This window comes from Polypterus senegalus, chromosome 13 (assembly GCF_016835505.1).
Source record: "Polypterus senegalus isolate Bchr_013 chromosome 13, ASM1683550v1, whole genome shotgun sequence".
Taxonomy (NCBI): domain Eukaryota; kingdom Metazoa; phylum Chordata; class Cladistia; order Polypteriformes; family Polypteridae; genus Polypterus; species Polypterus senegalus.
Genome location: NC_053166.1, coordinates 63454665 through 63469986, shown reverse-complemented (window position 1 = coordinate 63469986; position 15322 = coordinate 63454665). Strand labels below are relative to the sequence as shown.

Here is a 15322-nt window from a genome sequence, read left to right as displayed (position 1 = left end):
TTCTTCCTCTCAATCTGTGACACTCCACAAAGCCATCTGATCTTTCTCATCTCTGTTCTTTCTAGCCTTGTTTCATGATCTGCCTTCATCACTTACTCCCATAATGCATATTATGCGCATGGCTTTCATGCACTTTTTCCATCAATGCCAGAGAGATTCCTTTAGGAGTCAGAATGGTGGACAACTCTTGTTCTTCCATGCACCTTTCATCCTAACTTTCATTGCTGTGCCCACACCCCCTAATTTATTGTATTCTTCCTGTCTTCTTGTTTTAATTTTTTTATTGTTATTTTGTGCATTGTTTTATGGGTGCTGCCGTGCTGTTTTCAACACCAGTGGCTCTTGCTAGCCATGTGGGCTAAGCAGGGTGGTGCATAAGATAACCTCCTCCCAGTAAAAAAGACAAAGACATTGTCTCATATCTAAAATTTTTGATCATTATATTAAAATCATGACAGCATGAATCAGTTCAACGAAATTAAGAAAACCAAAAAGAAAAATAAGGTTTAATTAAGCAATGACTCAGCTCTGAAATTCACCCTTGACTCTTCTTTGCATTTTGTAGCTGGTGAACTACCTGTATTAATTCCATGTACTTGGCCTATGTTGACCTAACAATTTCTCTTTTGCCCTACCCTAAAGTACTGGTGTTTGATTTCTGTAGCTCATGATAGTTGTGGATGTCTAACATTTTGAGTATCATTGCCTTTTATTAACATAACATGAGCTGATGTTTCAAGAAAAAGAACATAAAGTAACGATGCACCACATTGGTGATAAGGGAATCTTTATGATATATTCACTAACCAGAGAGCAAGAATACTAACCAGATGAAGCCCTATTAATGCTATTTATTTTTAGAGGCCCATTTAGTGAATTTAGGGATGACCCTGGATGAAGGGGCATTCCTGTGTAATGTATTTCTTACTCCTCTCCCATTATGAGCACAATTGTGGACTTGCTGGCGTTAGTGTTAGGCATCTAGCACAAAAGCGGGATGGTGGTTATCTGCTAAGCAGTATCCAAAGATGGTCCAGGAATTTTTGTGTGAGATATGGAAAACTGATCAATAATCAACATTTGCAGCGAGCCACACCAGAGCAGATGCATGGTTCAATAGTTGAGGGGTTAGCCTGGCTGAAGGTTTACTGGTGAAGAAGGAGGATTATTATGTTAATGACAAAAAGTAAGTATGTTAATTTTATATTGCATACGTGAGCAAGGCACCCAACCAAGTACAGCAGAACAAAATTTAGAATGATCATAAAATATTTTATTGCTATGCTATTTTCTACAATATTACAGCTCCTTGGAGATAAAAGACATAATGTTTGTGTAAAATGTGATTTGAGTCTGGACCTGAATAATGAAGTGTGTTATGGCCTTCAGGAGGCAGTCTATCATAACAGAAGCATCTTATTCTTTTAACCAACTCCTCATTTTGTTTATGGCTCTATATACAGTAATTTAAAAGAAGATTTAAAAGATTTCTGTTTTCAACATCATTAACAGAGGTCAATGTAATTCATCAAGTTGTTACATGATTTTTTTGCTCCTACATAGCAATTATCACATGATATGGTCTGACTTATGGATGGCGAAACCTGAGCACATGAAGGTCCTGGTGCAGACAGAGTATGAAATCTTGCCGAGTCCATTTAATCTATTTAGCTGGAGCACAGTTTGTCCACAATGCTCCAAAGGTTCTATGGCTGGGCACCTGGCACCATATAAAGATATATGGATAGAAATTAACAGCATATGAAGAACATGTCTAAATAAACAGACAAACATGTGCTCCATGTGGAAACAGGAAAAGTATTTAGAATTTCCTTGGCATATCACATTAACTTCCTTGAAGCCAGACATCCTTCTTGATTCAGAAGCAACAAAGATCATTGTTCTTCTGAAGCTGATAGTCCCATGGGTCAACTGACTAGAGGAAGCACATGAGAGGAAGAGGGCCAGGTATGAGGATATTTTGCTGGACTGCCATAAACAGGGTCGGAAGACACGGTGTATACCCATTGAGGTTGGTTGCAGGGGTTTTGCAGGGCAATAACTCTATGGAGCCTTCTGTACTCTTGGCATCACCAGAGAGTGGAGGAGAAGAGCCACCAAAAGAATCATGGATGCAACAGAAAGGACCTTGAGATGGCTCTGGGTCAGGAGAGGAGGTCCATAAGGAGAATAAGTGCCATCTGAGCACAAACCATGGTCTGATTAACCCTGGTTGGGACAGCTGAGCAAGGGTGTCAGACATTGAAAGACCCAAAACACTTGATAACCCCATGTAACATCACTGATGATATGCTAAAAAGCATGTATCTACATATCTTACTGTTCACATTAAACAATTGTTTAGATATTACACTTTAACCCAGACCAAATATTTGTAAATAAATTATTTATAATAGAGATTTAACATATAGAAAAATTAGTCTTTCTAAAAATGTGGCCTGGCAATAATAAAACAAGTATCTCCAGTGGATCTGCAGTTTCATCATTATCAGCAGACAGTAGGCTGCCCCCCTTAGTGTCTGCTGAGGACAAGTCAGTCTCAATCAAATCAACAGTGCAGAAAAGTGCAGGAGAAAACTAGAGAGGATGAGCTTATAGCAAACAGCACACATTAGGAGCCCACCGGGGGATTACGTCAATGAGCGCATTAAAACATTAACTAAATAAAGGCAAGTGTCACTGTGCAGTCTCAACATTCAGTAGATCAGCAGGAGGGATGACACAAACCTTTAAGGTCCCCAAAGCTACATGGAGGGACATTCAAAGATACAGTTATTGTAATTAGGTACTTAATTATTTAAAATCTATTTTACAAAGTATGACCTTGTTCACATCCACAACCTTATCCTCTGAGGGACAGAAAGTGATAGACTAGCACGTGTGGACTTTATCAACCCCTGGAGGAGAATTCTTAAATAAGTGAGATTCCACATCTGAAGAAAATGAGGTTTGCATATTAAGGAAAGACAATCTTAAACCTGCATTGACAAAGTGGTGTTTGTAAGTGGGGAGGAGCATTTAAATTATAGAAGACTTGGCAGACCACAGACGCACATTAAAAGCATCCGGCTTTAATCTTTTTAAAAGCAAACCATGCTTTCTACTTTCCTTAAAATCAATTACAGTCCCCAAACTAATAATAAAGGAAGTTGCTTTATGTTGGCCTTCCTTTTGAAATCAAACTGCTCTGAGGACAAAAAAATAGCAAATCATAAAAATACATTTGTTCTTACTGTAGTTGAGAATTAAAAGGGAATTCAGAAAGTGAAAGATATTTTATTCATAGCATATAAAGTAGAGTAAATATAAGCAAGAAGATGAGTTATATGGAAAGGATGATTTGTGGGGAAAAAAATTATATGCACTATATTTTTGCTTACTGCAGTTAACTTTAAGGGCTTATGACTGGCATCCGCAAATTGCCATGAGTGTGTCCAGCATCAAGATGGCGCACTTTCCTTAATTTGTTTCCACTTTGACCCCAGTCCTGCTGGCATGTTGCCTTCTGGCTGGATTAGAAAAAGGAAGGATAGATATAACAATCTTATAAATGTAGCCTTGGGATTAGGCAACATTTTTATTAGTAGCTGAATGAATCCATTCAGTTTCCTTCATGAGCCTGTCATGGATAGTGAATCAGTCTGTCATACATTCATTTACACAGGCGGACTCACTCACCTAAGGCTAGTTTTACATTCACCAACACTCTTAACCTATGCATGTTTGGGATGTAAGAAGAAAACCAGGCTATCCAAGAAAATGGCCCTGAATGAAAACATCTGTATATTTTACATTCAAAAAGTAGTCCCATAGCTCCGCTCTGACCTCCAAAGGTCAAGTAAAAAGGCAGTTTCCCGTCAGGGATTAATAAAGTATTTCAAAAAACAGATTCCCACTTGGAAGAAATAACTAAAGAAATTCTTCTCTGTCAACCTAGTTGTAATGTATATCAGCAATATTACTATATTTTGATCAGCTTGTGGCAAATTGTATAGTTATGAGATTTTAGAAAGAAAACCAGTAAACACCAAATACAGTGATCCCTCGCTATATCGCACTTCGACTTTCGTGGCTTCACTCCATCACAGATTTTAAATGTAAGCATATCTAAATATATATCACAGATTTTTCGCTGGTTCGCAGATTTCTGCGGACAGTGGGTCTTTTAATTTATGGTACATGCTTCCTCAGTTGGTTTACCCAGTTGATTTCATACAAGGGACACTATTGGCGGAGGGCTGAAAAGCTACCCAATCAGACCACGTATTACGTATTAAATAAAACTCCTCAATAATATACGATATGCTTCCTGCACGGTGCTTCGCATACTTAAAATCCCGAACAGCACGTATTGATTTTTGATTGTTTGCTTTTCTCTGTCTCTCTCACTCTCTCTGACATTCTCTGTTCCTGACGGAGGGGGTGTGAGCAGAGGGGCTGTTCGCACACTGGCCTAGAGGATACAGATGCTCCTCTAAAAAATGCTGAAAGACTACCTTCACATTGCTCCCTTCCTTGCAGCTGCTTTGTCCGTTGGTCCTTCGCATACTTAAAAGCCCGAACAGCCCTATTGATTTTTGATTGTTTGCTTTTCTCTCTCTCTGTCTCTCTCTCTCTGACATTCTCAGCTCCTGACGCACACTCCTTTGAAGAGGAAGATATGTTTGCATTTTTTTAATTGTGAGACGGAACTGTCATCTCTGTCTTGTCATGGAGCACAGTTTAAACTTTTGACTAAAGGGTGTTATTTCATGTCTAGAGGGCTATAATAATGTTAAAAAACGTATTTAGAAGGTCGAAAACAGGTTTTCTATGCTCTAACTGCGAAAATATTCGATTTATAAATAAAGAATCCTATTTCGCGGAAATTCATTTTTTGCAGTAGAGTCTGGAATGGATTAACCGTGATAAACGAGGGTTTACTGTACTGCATTCTTTTCATTTTAATCAATCAGCTTTGATCAAAAAATCAAACATTAATTATATAAATGTGCACTCTGCTTATATTGTATGTATCAAGTAACTTTTTTTCCATCCATCCATTGACTGAACTATTTATCCATTTTTAAGGTCAATAGATGCGGGAGCCCAAACTAGCAACACTCGACACAAGGCAGGAATCAACCCTATAGGCCACCAGACCATTCCATCATATATAAATACTATATATAAGAATGTACTTTTATATTTTAAGGATTATCTTCCTATGTTTTTTTTTTTTGTTTTGAAAACATTTTCTAGTATCAGTTGATGTAATATGGAGCCCCTTAAGTGATATGGGTGATTTTTTTTTTTAAATGGTAAAAAAAAATTGGTTGAGAGGATTTTCTTTTGATAGGAGAAAAAAAAATTGGTGGGAGGAAGGAAATAATTACAATACAATTTTTTGTTCACTCGGTGGAGTACTTCCAGTCTAGTGTCAGGGGGCATGCAGTTTGAAAATATTAATGAGAAGATTTTCGAACAGCTCATGTGAAAGGTGACGAAATCATGGCAAATGAACACACTAACTGTGAGAATGACTGACACTACACCACTAACTGATCTTCTTCATGGTTGTTCCAAATAAATCTTCTGGCAGTCCACACTTCAGACAAAAGCTGGGTGTTGAAGACAGTCATTCTCACAGCAGATGGAGTATTTCAGTCAACTTGATGCTTTGTTTATATGCTTGTGTTTCAGTCTACTTGTTATATGATTGTGCTATCTGCATCTAAGAAGCCGATCGGGTGTCAGCGTTAGTGGCACAGTGTCAATCATTCCTAGGGCAGGGTATTAGCTCTGATGTCCTGATTTGATTTCTATTCACAATGTCCCGATTTGATTCAATATAGATTTTATCTTGATTGAATTAGCATCCACTGATAATACTGTTTGAAGTGCTGGCTTTTTATAGAGATTACGTAACCATGTATTGAGAACATTAATATAATGTGACAAATTTCAGTAAAACTTTATTTGAAGGGTGTCTGAATAGTGACTTCATAACATATACATTAGCATGGAATGACATTTAAGAAGCAATACTTGATTAACAGTGAACAGTTAACATCAGTATTTGTAAGATGTGGAACAAAATATCATTGTTCTTAAAAAAAATACTACACTGTACTCTTTCAAAATTCACCATAATTTATCTAACATATATATGACCACATCACAGTCCACAGATATTATGGGGGCTCCTGGTTTTAATTCAATATTAATTTAATGGCATCTACTTTATAAAACACCTATATCATCTTGTGAATAATATTATAAAATGATCAGATATTGCTTCTAAAACAATAAGTATGTTATGCAGTAACCTATTCGTGTGTTATTAATCTCCATGCAGACACCCTTCAACTAAACTGTTACTTAACTGCCAAATTTATTCCCCTATTGGACATTTAAAATAATCATGAATTAATCAAAATTAAAGATACAGCAGGAAGACTCATGTCTTTCCATAATTCTATAAGTTATGCATATCTTCAGTTGCTCATGTGTAGAAGTCATGCTAATCCGTCTCTCAAACTTGTTCCTCCACAGTTCCTCCTTTGACAACAAAGGAAGCGTTTGAAAACGAGGATCTAGAGATGATGATTGTTGACAGTTGAAAGTTTTTCCACCGTAGCAGTACAGCTAGCCACGTGCTTAAAGAGAAGCAATGTTTGTTGGATTTGCCAAAACACAAGGTTTTGATCGATGCAGTCACGAAATGGAACAGCACATTGGAGATTGTAGAAAGGTTTTTGAAACAACAGACAGCCCTCTCACCAGTTCTGCATATAGGCAGTGGAATTTGTATGTTCTGTTTCATCCAGGTGCTCTGTCTTCCTCCCACTGTTCAAAGACATGCACGGTAAATTGTTTGGCAATGCTAAATTGGCCTTGGTGCATTCTTAAAAATAACTGTCCTTTAATGGTTTTTGTTGGTTTCTTATTGAATTGCATGGTTCCTTGTAGGCTAGAAACCTGGTGTGCAAATAAAAGCATAGCATTTGTGAACAATTGGGATGATTTTTGGGAAAGACCTGGATTTTTCAGAAGAGATCTTCATCCTGACTGGAGGGGATCTTATGTATTATCCCAAAATATGGCAGCAAAACTGCCTGGTTGACTGATTAGAGCACCATCCAGGCCGCAGTCATGTGATCTTAAATCACAGGCTGTTCTTTATCCCACCTGTTATTTTCCTGAAGCTGTTACCCATAATCCCTGTTGTGGGGCATCCAGTAAATTTAGTCTTGATACAAACCTTAAATTAATTGATAACCAAAAATAAGCTTTATAATTAAACCAAGGAATAAAACCAGACCCTCCACCAGGGGCATCTGTAATAGAAATTTAATTCAAAATAAAACAAAAAATATATCAGCAGTTCAGAAAGAACCATGCAGTTTTAAATGCTGTTTATTGAACATTCGCTCTCTTGGCACTAAAGCTGTTTTGGTAAATGATATCATATTAAGTACAAAATCTGATCTGTGTTTTCTTACTGAAACCTGGCTTAGTAAATGTGACACTGTTCCCCTAGCTGAGGCGTCACCAGATGGATACTCGTTCCTTCATAAGTCTAGAGATTCTGGTCGAGGAGGAGGCCTTGGAATAATTCATTGTAACAAAATGCAAATCACTCCTAAAAATTTAGGCAACTTTACATCCTTTGAGGCATTCATTTTAAATATTAAAACAGATTCCAACACAATTATAGTGCTAGTCTACAGACCACCAGGGCCATATTCATTGTTCATGACTGAATTTAGCAACCTTCTGTCTGATTTGGCTATAAATTATGATCACGTAGTTCTGATAGGGGATTTTAATGTACACATTGATGTGGAAACTGACACTTTTAGCAAATGTTTTACTTATTTGTTAAATTCAGTAGGATTTTGTCAGATTGTCAAAGGTCCAACTCATAATCATAACCACACATTAGATTTAATTATAACTTACAAAGTTGAAATTCAAAATTTAAATATTACTCCATTAAATGTAGTTATTTCCGATCACTTCTTAATTACATTTGATTTAGTTCTGCCCATGCCAAGCACTCACAGATTAAAACAAAGACAGTGCACATCTAGATTGTAATTCTGCTTCAAAATTTATAGATACCTTGAGTAAGTCGAGTGTAATTGTGGAAAACCATTTAGATCAGTTAACATCAAATGTAAACGTGGAAAACAATTTAGATCAGCTAACATCACATTATAATGTGACCTTGAGAGATGCTCTGGACACAGTGGCTCCCCTTAAAACAAAAGTGATCAAAGCACATAGAAACTCTCCCTGGTTTAATGAAAATACTCGAGCTCTTAAATTAGAGTGTCGAAAACTGGAGCGCAGATGGATGGATGGATGTCTTTCAAATTGCATGGACAGAGAGTGTTAATAAATATAAAAAAGCCCTCTTTAAAGCTCGCTCAGAATACTATTCTACATTAATAGATAGCAATAATAAAAATCCTAGGGTACTTTTAGAGCAGTGGCTAAATTAACAAATGGGAATTCAGATCAACAGTGCAAAATACCAACAGATATTAGCAGTACAGACTTTATGAACTTCTTCAATGAGAAAATTAAAAATATAAGATCCCAGATCTCAGCATCACAGTACAAACCAAATACTAGCTTAGCAGACCCTGCCACATTGCATTCAGCACTTTAGTAATTTTAATCCTGTAACTCACCAGGAAGTCTTAACTTTAATTACTAAAATGAAGCCCACTACTTGTTCCCTAGATCCAGTGCCAACAAAACTAGTAAAAGTGCAATGGATGTTCTTGCAGCCTATTCTAACCATTATCAATAGTTCATTACTGCATGGCACAGTACCTGATGCACTAAAAGTGTCAGTCATTAAACCTTTACTTAAAAAGTCAGACCTAGACCCACACATACTAAATAACTATAGGCCTATTTCAAATTTACCATTTCTCTCTAAAATACTAGAAAAGTAGTCGCCAGTCAGCTTCAGTCACACCTTACGCATTACAATTTATTTGAGAAATTCCAGTCTGGCTTTCGCACTGGTCATAGTACAGAAACGGCACTAACACGGGTTGTAAATGACATTCTGATATCCTCTGATGAAGGAAATTCCACTGTAATTATGTTGTTGGACTTAAGTGCAGCATTTGACACCATTGACCATTCTATTTTACTGCACAGGCTAGAAAACGATGTTGGGCTTACAGGCCCGTGCTCGCTTGGTTCAGTTCTTATTTATCAAATCGATTCCAGTATGTACAGAAATGTGCAGACAGTACTCCATCATTATACACAGAAGTTCAATATGGTGTCCCGCAGGGCTCAGTACTGGGACCTTTACTGTTTTCACTTTACATGCTTCCACTGGGATCTCTCATTAGGAAACATAATGTTAATTTTCACTCGTATGCAGATGACACCCAGTTATACCTTTCATTTAAATCAAATGAAGTTTCTCCGATGTTGTCTTTAATTAGTTGTGTTAGTGAATTAAAGGAATGGATGAATGAGAACTACTTGTCTTTAAATACAGATAAAACAGAGATGTTAATTGTTGGAGGGAATGACGCTGATCACAGCAATATTTTGTCGTCATTTAACTCAGTTGGAATCCCAATTAATTTTACTGAATCAATCTAGGAGTTATCTTTGACTCTAGCATGTCATTTAAAGCACATATTACAAAGTCGTCCAAAACATGTTTTTTCCATCTTAAAAATGTTAGGAAATTAAGGCCTTTCTAAATAAACAGGATTGTGAGAAATTAATTCATGCATTTATCTCTAGTAGGATTGACTACTGCAATGCGGTGTTCACTGGCTGTTCAAACTGTTCTCTATACAGCCTCCAGTTAATCCAAAATGCGCTGCAAGAATTATTACAAGAACAAGAAAATATGAACACATAACCCAGTTCTTAAATCTTTACACTGGCTCCCAGTTAAGTTTAGGGCAGATTTCAAAATCCTCCTTTTAACATATAAAGCATTAAATGGCCAAGGTCCGCTTACTTGTCTGAACTTATCATGACTTACAAACCTGAGCACATTAAGATCTCAAGATGCCGGTCTGCTTAGGATTCCAAGGATTAATAAAATAACAGTGGGAGGTCGAGCTTTTAGTTACAGGGCCCCTAAACTGTGGAATGGTCTTCCTGCTTCCATAAGAGATGCCCCTTCAGTCTCAGCCTTTAAATCCCGGCTGAAGACTCACTACTTCAGTTTAGCATATCCTGACTAGAGCTGCTGATTAACTGTACATACTGCATCTCTGTTGTTAGTCATTAGCACTAAAACATAAGTAACATGATAATTATATTTGAATACTAACCCTCACCTATTCTGTTTCCTTTCTCGGTACCCAAATGTGGCAATTGGTGCCATGGCCCACCTGCCAAGTTGTTTGCCTGCCTATGGTAAAGTCATCCCTGATGGAGGATCACAGGAATCATGGGAAAGAGGGGTCCTTTCATCTGAGCAACGTTTCAGCCGTGGCATGGCCAAATGGGGAGGCAGCTTGATGGATGAGGTCTCCAGGACTCTTAAAATATCCAAACCTAATGATGTCATATCATCTACTGTTAAATCGTACTTCTAAAATTTTTTATTATTATGCTGTATTAAGGAATTGTTCTGTTCTGTGTTTTGTATTGTATTGACCCCCTACTTTTGACACCCACTGCACGCCCAACCTACCTGGAAAGGGGTCTCTCTTTGAACTGCCTTTCCCGAGGTTTCTTCCATTTTTTCCTACAAGGTTTTTATTGGGAGTTTTTCCTTGTCTTCTCAGAGAGTCAAGGCTGGGGGGCTGTCAAAAGGCAGGGCCTGTTAAAGCCCATTGCGGCACTTCCTGTGTGATTTTGGGCTATACAAAAATAAACTGTATTGTATTGTAGAACCATTACTTGACAAAGTGCCATTTCATTCTGGGAAGGCTTCTTTAAATATGCATTTCAAATATGTAGAAAAAAGTGGAGATCTTTTATTTATGGTAGGCTATGTAGTGTGGACGCTATGGGTCGCTATTGCCACACGTTTAAAAAGCAACAAGAAGAATTCTTTAATGTTTTTCTTCAATCACAGTGCACAAAGCACCAAACTCACCACAATTCTCCAATCACAATTATAATACACAATAATCAATAATCACAATCCTCCACTCCTCCCAGCAGCTCTGTCGCTCTACCACCCAACTCCGGCTGGAAGTACTGCGGGCTTTCGTCCTCGTGACTCTGAAATATTTCCAAGTTGTCATAACAGTAGGAGTCCCCAGGTTCTTGGTGAGCTCCCCCTGGTGGCACCCACAGCACCCAACAGGGCTGAGGAAATGAACTCCATGTCCCAGGATGCCCTGAGGGAATCTGGGGAACCGTTGCCAACCAGGGGAGCTGCCACCTAGTGACCCGGGGGAGGCAGTGTCCTGAAAAGGCTGCCTTCTTCCATTGTTTTCTTTCAGGGACGTCCCGGCCGGACTGAACCGCCAGCCGTCCCTCACAGTAGCAAAACACTAACAGATTAAGAAAACCGGGATTTGGTCTTCGTTATTGTATGCAGCAAGAATCCTTTTAAAATCATGAGCCACTGGTATTTCACAAATATGTTACCATCTATTCATGGTTATGTACTGTATGAAGCCTTTTATAGATCTAACTGAATAAAGGTTCTTTATGGAACCTTCATGTGGATGGGTCTTTTGGGAACCAAAAATGGTTCTCCTATGGCGTCACTCTGAAGAACCTCTCTGGCACATTTTTTTTCAAGAGTGTTGTGTGTGTGTGTGTGTTTTGACCACTGCCCTGTCCAGGGTTTGTTTGTGCCTTATGGCCTATGGATAGACTCCAGTGTTGACCATGTCTCCGGTCTGGATTAACTGGGATATAAAAACCCAGCTTCATAACAATTATCACCGAAAACGTTTACTTTAGGTAATACACACATATAGCATTTCTGAGGAAACCATTTCTTACTTATTCAGTGCACAGTGTAGTTAAATACATTTTTGTGGTTCCCATGCTAAGAGTTCCACTTGACCTGGAGTGTTGCTGGAAACAATGATATTTGATTCGCAATCTGGTAATTGAACTTTGAGACAGTTATATAACAAGGTAGATACTCCATTAAAACACAAGACAATAATCTTTGGTATGAGCAAACGGCAAAAAAACCCACCAAGTACTGTCTACCATAAATTCATATTTTTTATGTCTTTTGAAAGATTAGCCCAAAATAAGTTATTTTAAATCCGATCATGTTCTAAGCCCACTTTTTACCTGGGATGACAGGAGTGACAACCTAATCCTGGAAGGACATTAGTTACTTTGTAATGTGTACCATAAATACAACAGACATATAAAAATAAAGAAAGTACATAAAATGTGTAATGAGAGTGAGGTATTCCATAAAAAAGAACTGACTGAAAGAAAGATGGTAGTTTAGGCTGGCTTCTAGATTGCTACTGCCATCTGGCCAATCGAAATGTTCTGTGGGTGCCAGAATGGGCTGAGGCTCTGTTGAGTAGATTTATTGAGTGAGATGAATCATAATTTAAAATTGTTTCATTCAGGGTAAACCTCAGCAGCAGACCCCATTAGTTTAGCCAGCTGGGTGTTTTTTCCACTATTCATTGTGAGGTCATAAGATCAATCTGTTTAGCTGTTGTGTGTATGTAAGTTGTCTTGGTGCCAAACGTAAGTGATCCTTTGCCACAAACAGTGGCTTTAAGCAGAAGGAAGTATTTCAGAGGTAAGGAGGAAATTCTCATACAGAGTTAGTTTGGTTCACACTGAACAAGATTGGCGGTAGCTTCCCTGGCTATCGGAACTTTTTTTTACAGTCCCTGACAGTTTTCTCTCTATGAATGGACTGACCAGCATAAGGTTACTTGCTGGAGTTCTGAAGGAAGAATGACCTGGAGCAGGTGTGGCAAACATTTCTTGCAATATATTCCAATTTCAACAGTATGCTTAAAACATAGGGAATGGAACTGGTGTCTGGCTTGTGGTCACCTGTAGGATTTGAAGGAAAAGTTCTATGATGTTAGGAAAAAAGCAAAAGATACACGTGTATTTGGACAGGAATTAAACAAACTAATAACACAAGTAAGCTAGAGTAAGTAACAAAGCCAGGAAAATACTTAAGTATAAAGTAAAAATAACTTGACAACAATTCTAGTTAAAGACATGCACTGCTTCCTTGATTTAAAAAAATAGGACCTTAGGAAAATGACTTTTTGATTTGTCTAAAAACATGAATTGCCTGTTTTTGTATACAATAAATGCCACGCCTCACCTCGGTTGAATCTCCTGATAGTTGCACTATGTTGTTCAATAGTTTTCTGTAGTTCCTGCATTTTAGCTTCATCACTTTCTATCTGCAAATTGAAATTCAACAGTGAGTTATTTTCTTTGAAAAGAAATAATTAATACTTTTTCACAGTGTCTTTCTGAAAGACTCTGGTTTTCCATTATATGACATAACACTAAAGAAAACAATGAAGTGAGAAGGTGTAAAATCAGGTAATATAACTGAAAAACTCCCAGGGCCAGAGAATATTTTCTTATTATTTTCAAAAATAAAGATTAAATGGAGCCATTTGAGACACGGGAAAATGCAAATGATAATTTGAGCAATGAATATGCAAGGACATTTGGTGTAATATTAGAAAATATATTTAGAAATTAATAAGCCTTCCATCTGTTCCTACTAACCGATCCACTGCAGTCCAGAAACTGTCCGTTTGCTGCTTTTTGCTATACCACTGTTCATTTCTTGTGTTGTATTCTTTTCTTTGATATTAAATATGTTACTGGCACTTCCACAAGTTCATTAAAGTAAAATAGTATTTTAAAAAAGATGATGAATAAATATGTAGTACCTATAAAGCTATATTTCCAAAAAGAAATTCTACCATAAAATTTAAAAGGAAATGCTCAATTTTGCCTAATAATAATCACAACGTCAGAAGGGATACAAAATGATCATAATACATGAAAGATAAATAAGCATTCACAGACAGTATGCAATCACTCAGTTGATTATTTTTTTCTTTATATATAGTACAGCCATTAACAGCTGTCGTGGATACCAGCTAAATGGAAGAACTGGGGGAGAGAGTGTGTTCAGGGTAATTATCTCTTGAGGGCAGCCCACCTGGGTTGCTGGGGCACCACAGATTCCCGCAGGGCAAGCTGTTAGTTGGGTTCCGTGGGTGCTGCCAGGGGGAGTTGCAGAGGCTGTAGGGCCCTATATTGTGTCTGGCTCTCACCACACATTGGAGTACTTCTGGAACATGCTAATGGGCCTCCTAGAATGCTCCCGGGTACAGATAAAGGAGCCAGCTGCCACTACTCCAGGAACCAGAGTCGGGATGGAGATGACGGTGCTTGCTGGAGGAGTAGTGGAGGTGACAAAGACAAAGAAAGAGACAGAGAAAGCCAAGAAGAAGGTAAAGGAAGTCCTGTGTGCTGTACTGTATTGTACTGGGCTGCTGAGGGGAATGATTAGGAAACATTTCCCCTTGAGAATAGATGTGTGTTGTGCTGAAATTTGGGCCAGGTGTCTGTCTGTGTTGGGTTTGGGCAGCTTGTGCGCCCTCTGCAGGCCACACAGTATTCACCATCAGAAGGTGCTTTATATAGGGCTTACAAGATACAAATTTAAAAGCTCAGTACAACAAATTCAGAAATGCAGCACTATTAAACAGTAACACATATTTAAAAGAACACAAAGAACAAATCTAAAATAAAGCTGAAAAACAGAGTGCAGAGTAGAACCTGCTAAAGGAAGATCTCAAGCGAGATAAAGCGAAAAATTAACTAGTATTTCCAAAATCATCCACATTTCACTCAAGAAACACTTTTGTACATTTTGGTGATATGTTACTATTCATTTATTTGCTGGTCCGGTCATTAAGTACATCCATCTTCTCCAAATCTATGTCCTCTTGCATCCCAGATAGACAGACAGATATAGATAGATAGATAGATAGATAGATAGATAGATAGATAGATAGATAGATAGATAGATAGATAGATAGATAGATAGATAGATAGATAGATAGATAGATAGGCTTGTGGGAATCTTGAACCAATAGCTGAGTCATGTGGTTAAAATGGAAACAAATATTACAAAGTATCTAGATGAGATTTTGGAACATATTTAATAGACTCCATTTATTTGTCAACCTTCCTATGTAATTATCAGATATGCGCTCACATACAAGTCAATTTCTTATTTGCAATGCTAACATTTTAGAATTATAATGAATGATTTATGGCTTCAAACACATTTTAATAGCTGCTCACAGCTATTAAAATTAGTAAC

The 15322-nt window shown here is 37.7% G+C and overlaps 1 protein-coding gene across 2 annotated transcripts in view; it reads right to left on the bottom strand.

Moving 5' to 3' along the window:
* The window catches only part of shtn3 (shootin 3), a 121402-nt gene that overhangs the window by 34675 nt on the left and 71405 nt on the right, over positions 1–15322 (bottom strand). For both annotated transcript variants that reach the window (XM_039775616.1, XM_039775614.1), the window contains exon 6: positions 13289–13370. In XM_039775616.1, the coding sequence (XP_039631550.1) occupies positions 13289–13370 (82 nt within the window). The remainder of the gene's footprint in view (positions 1–13288; positions 13371–15322) is intronic.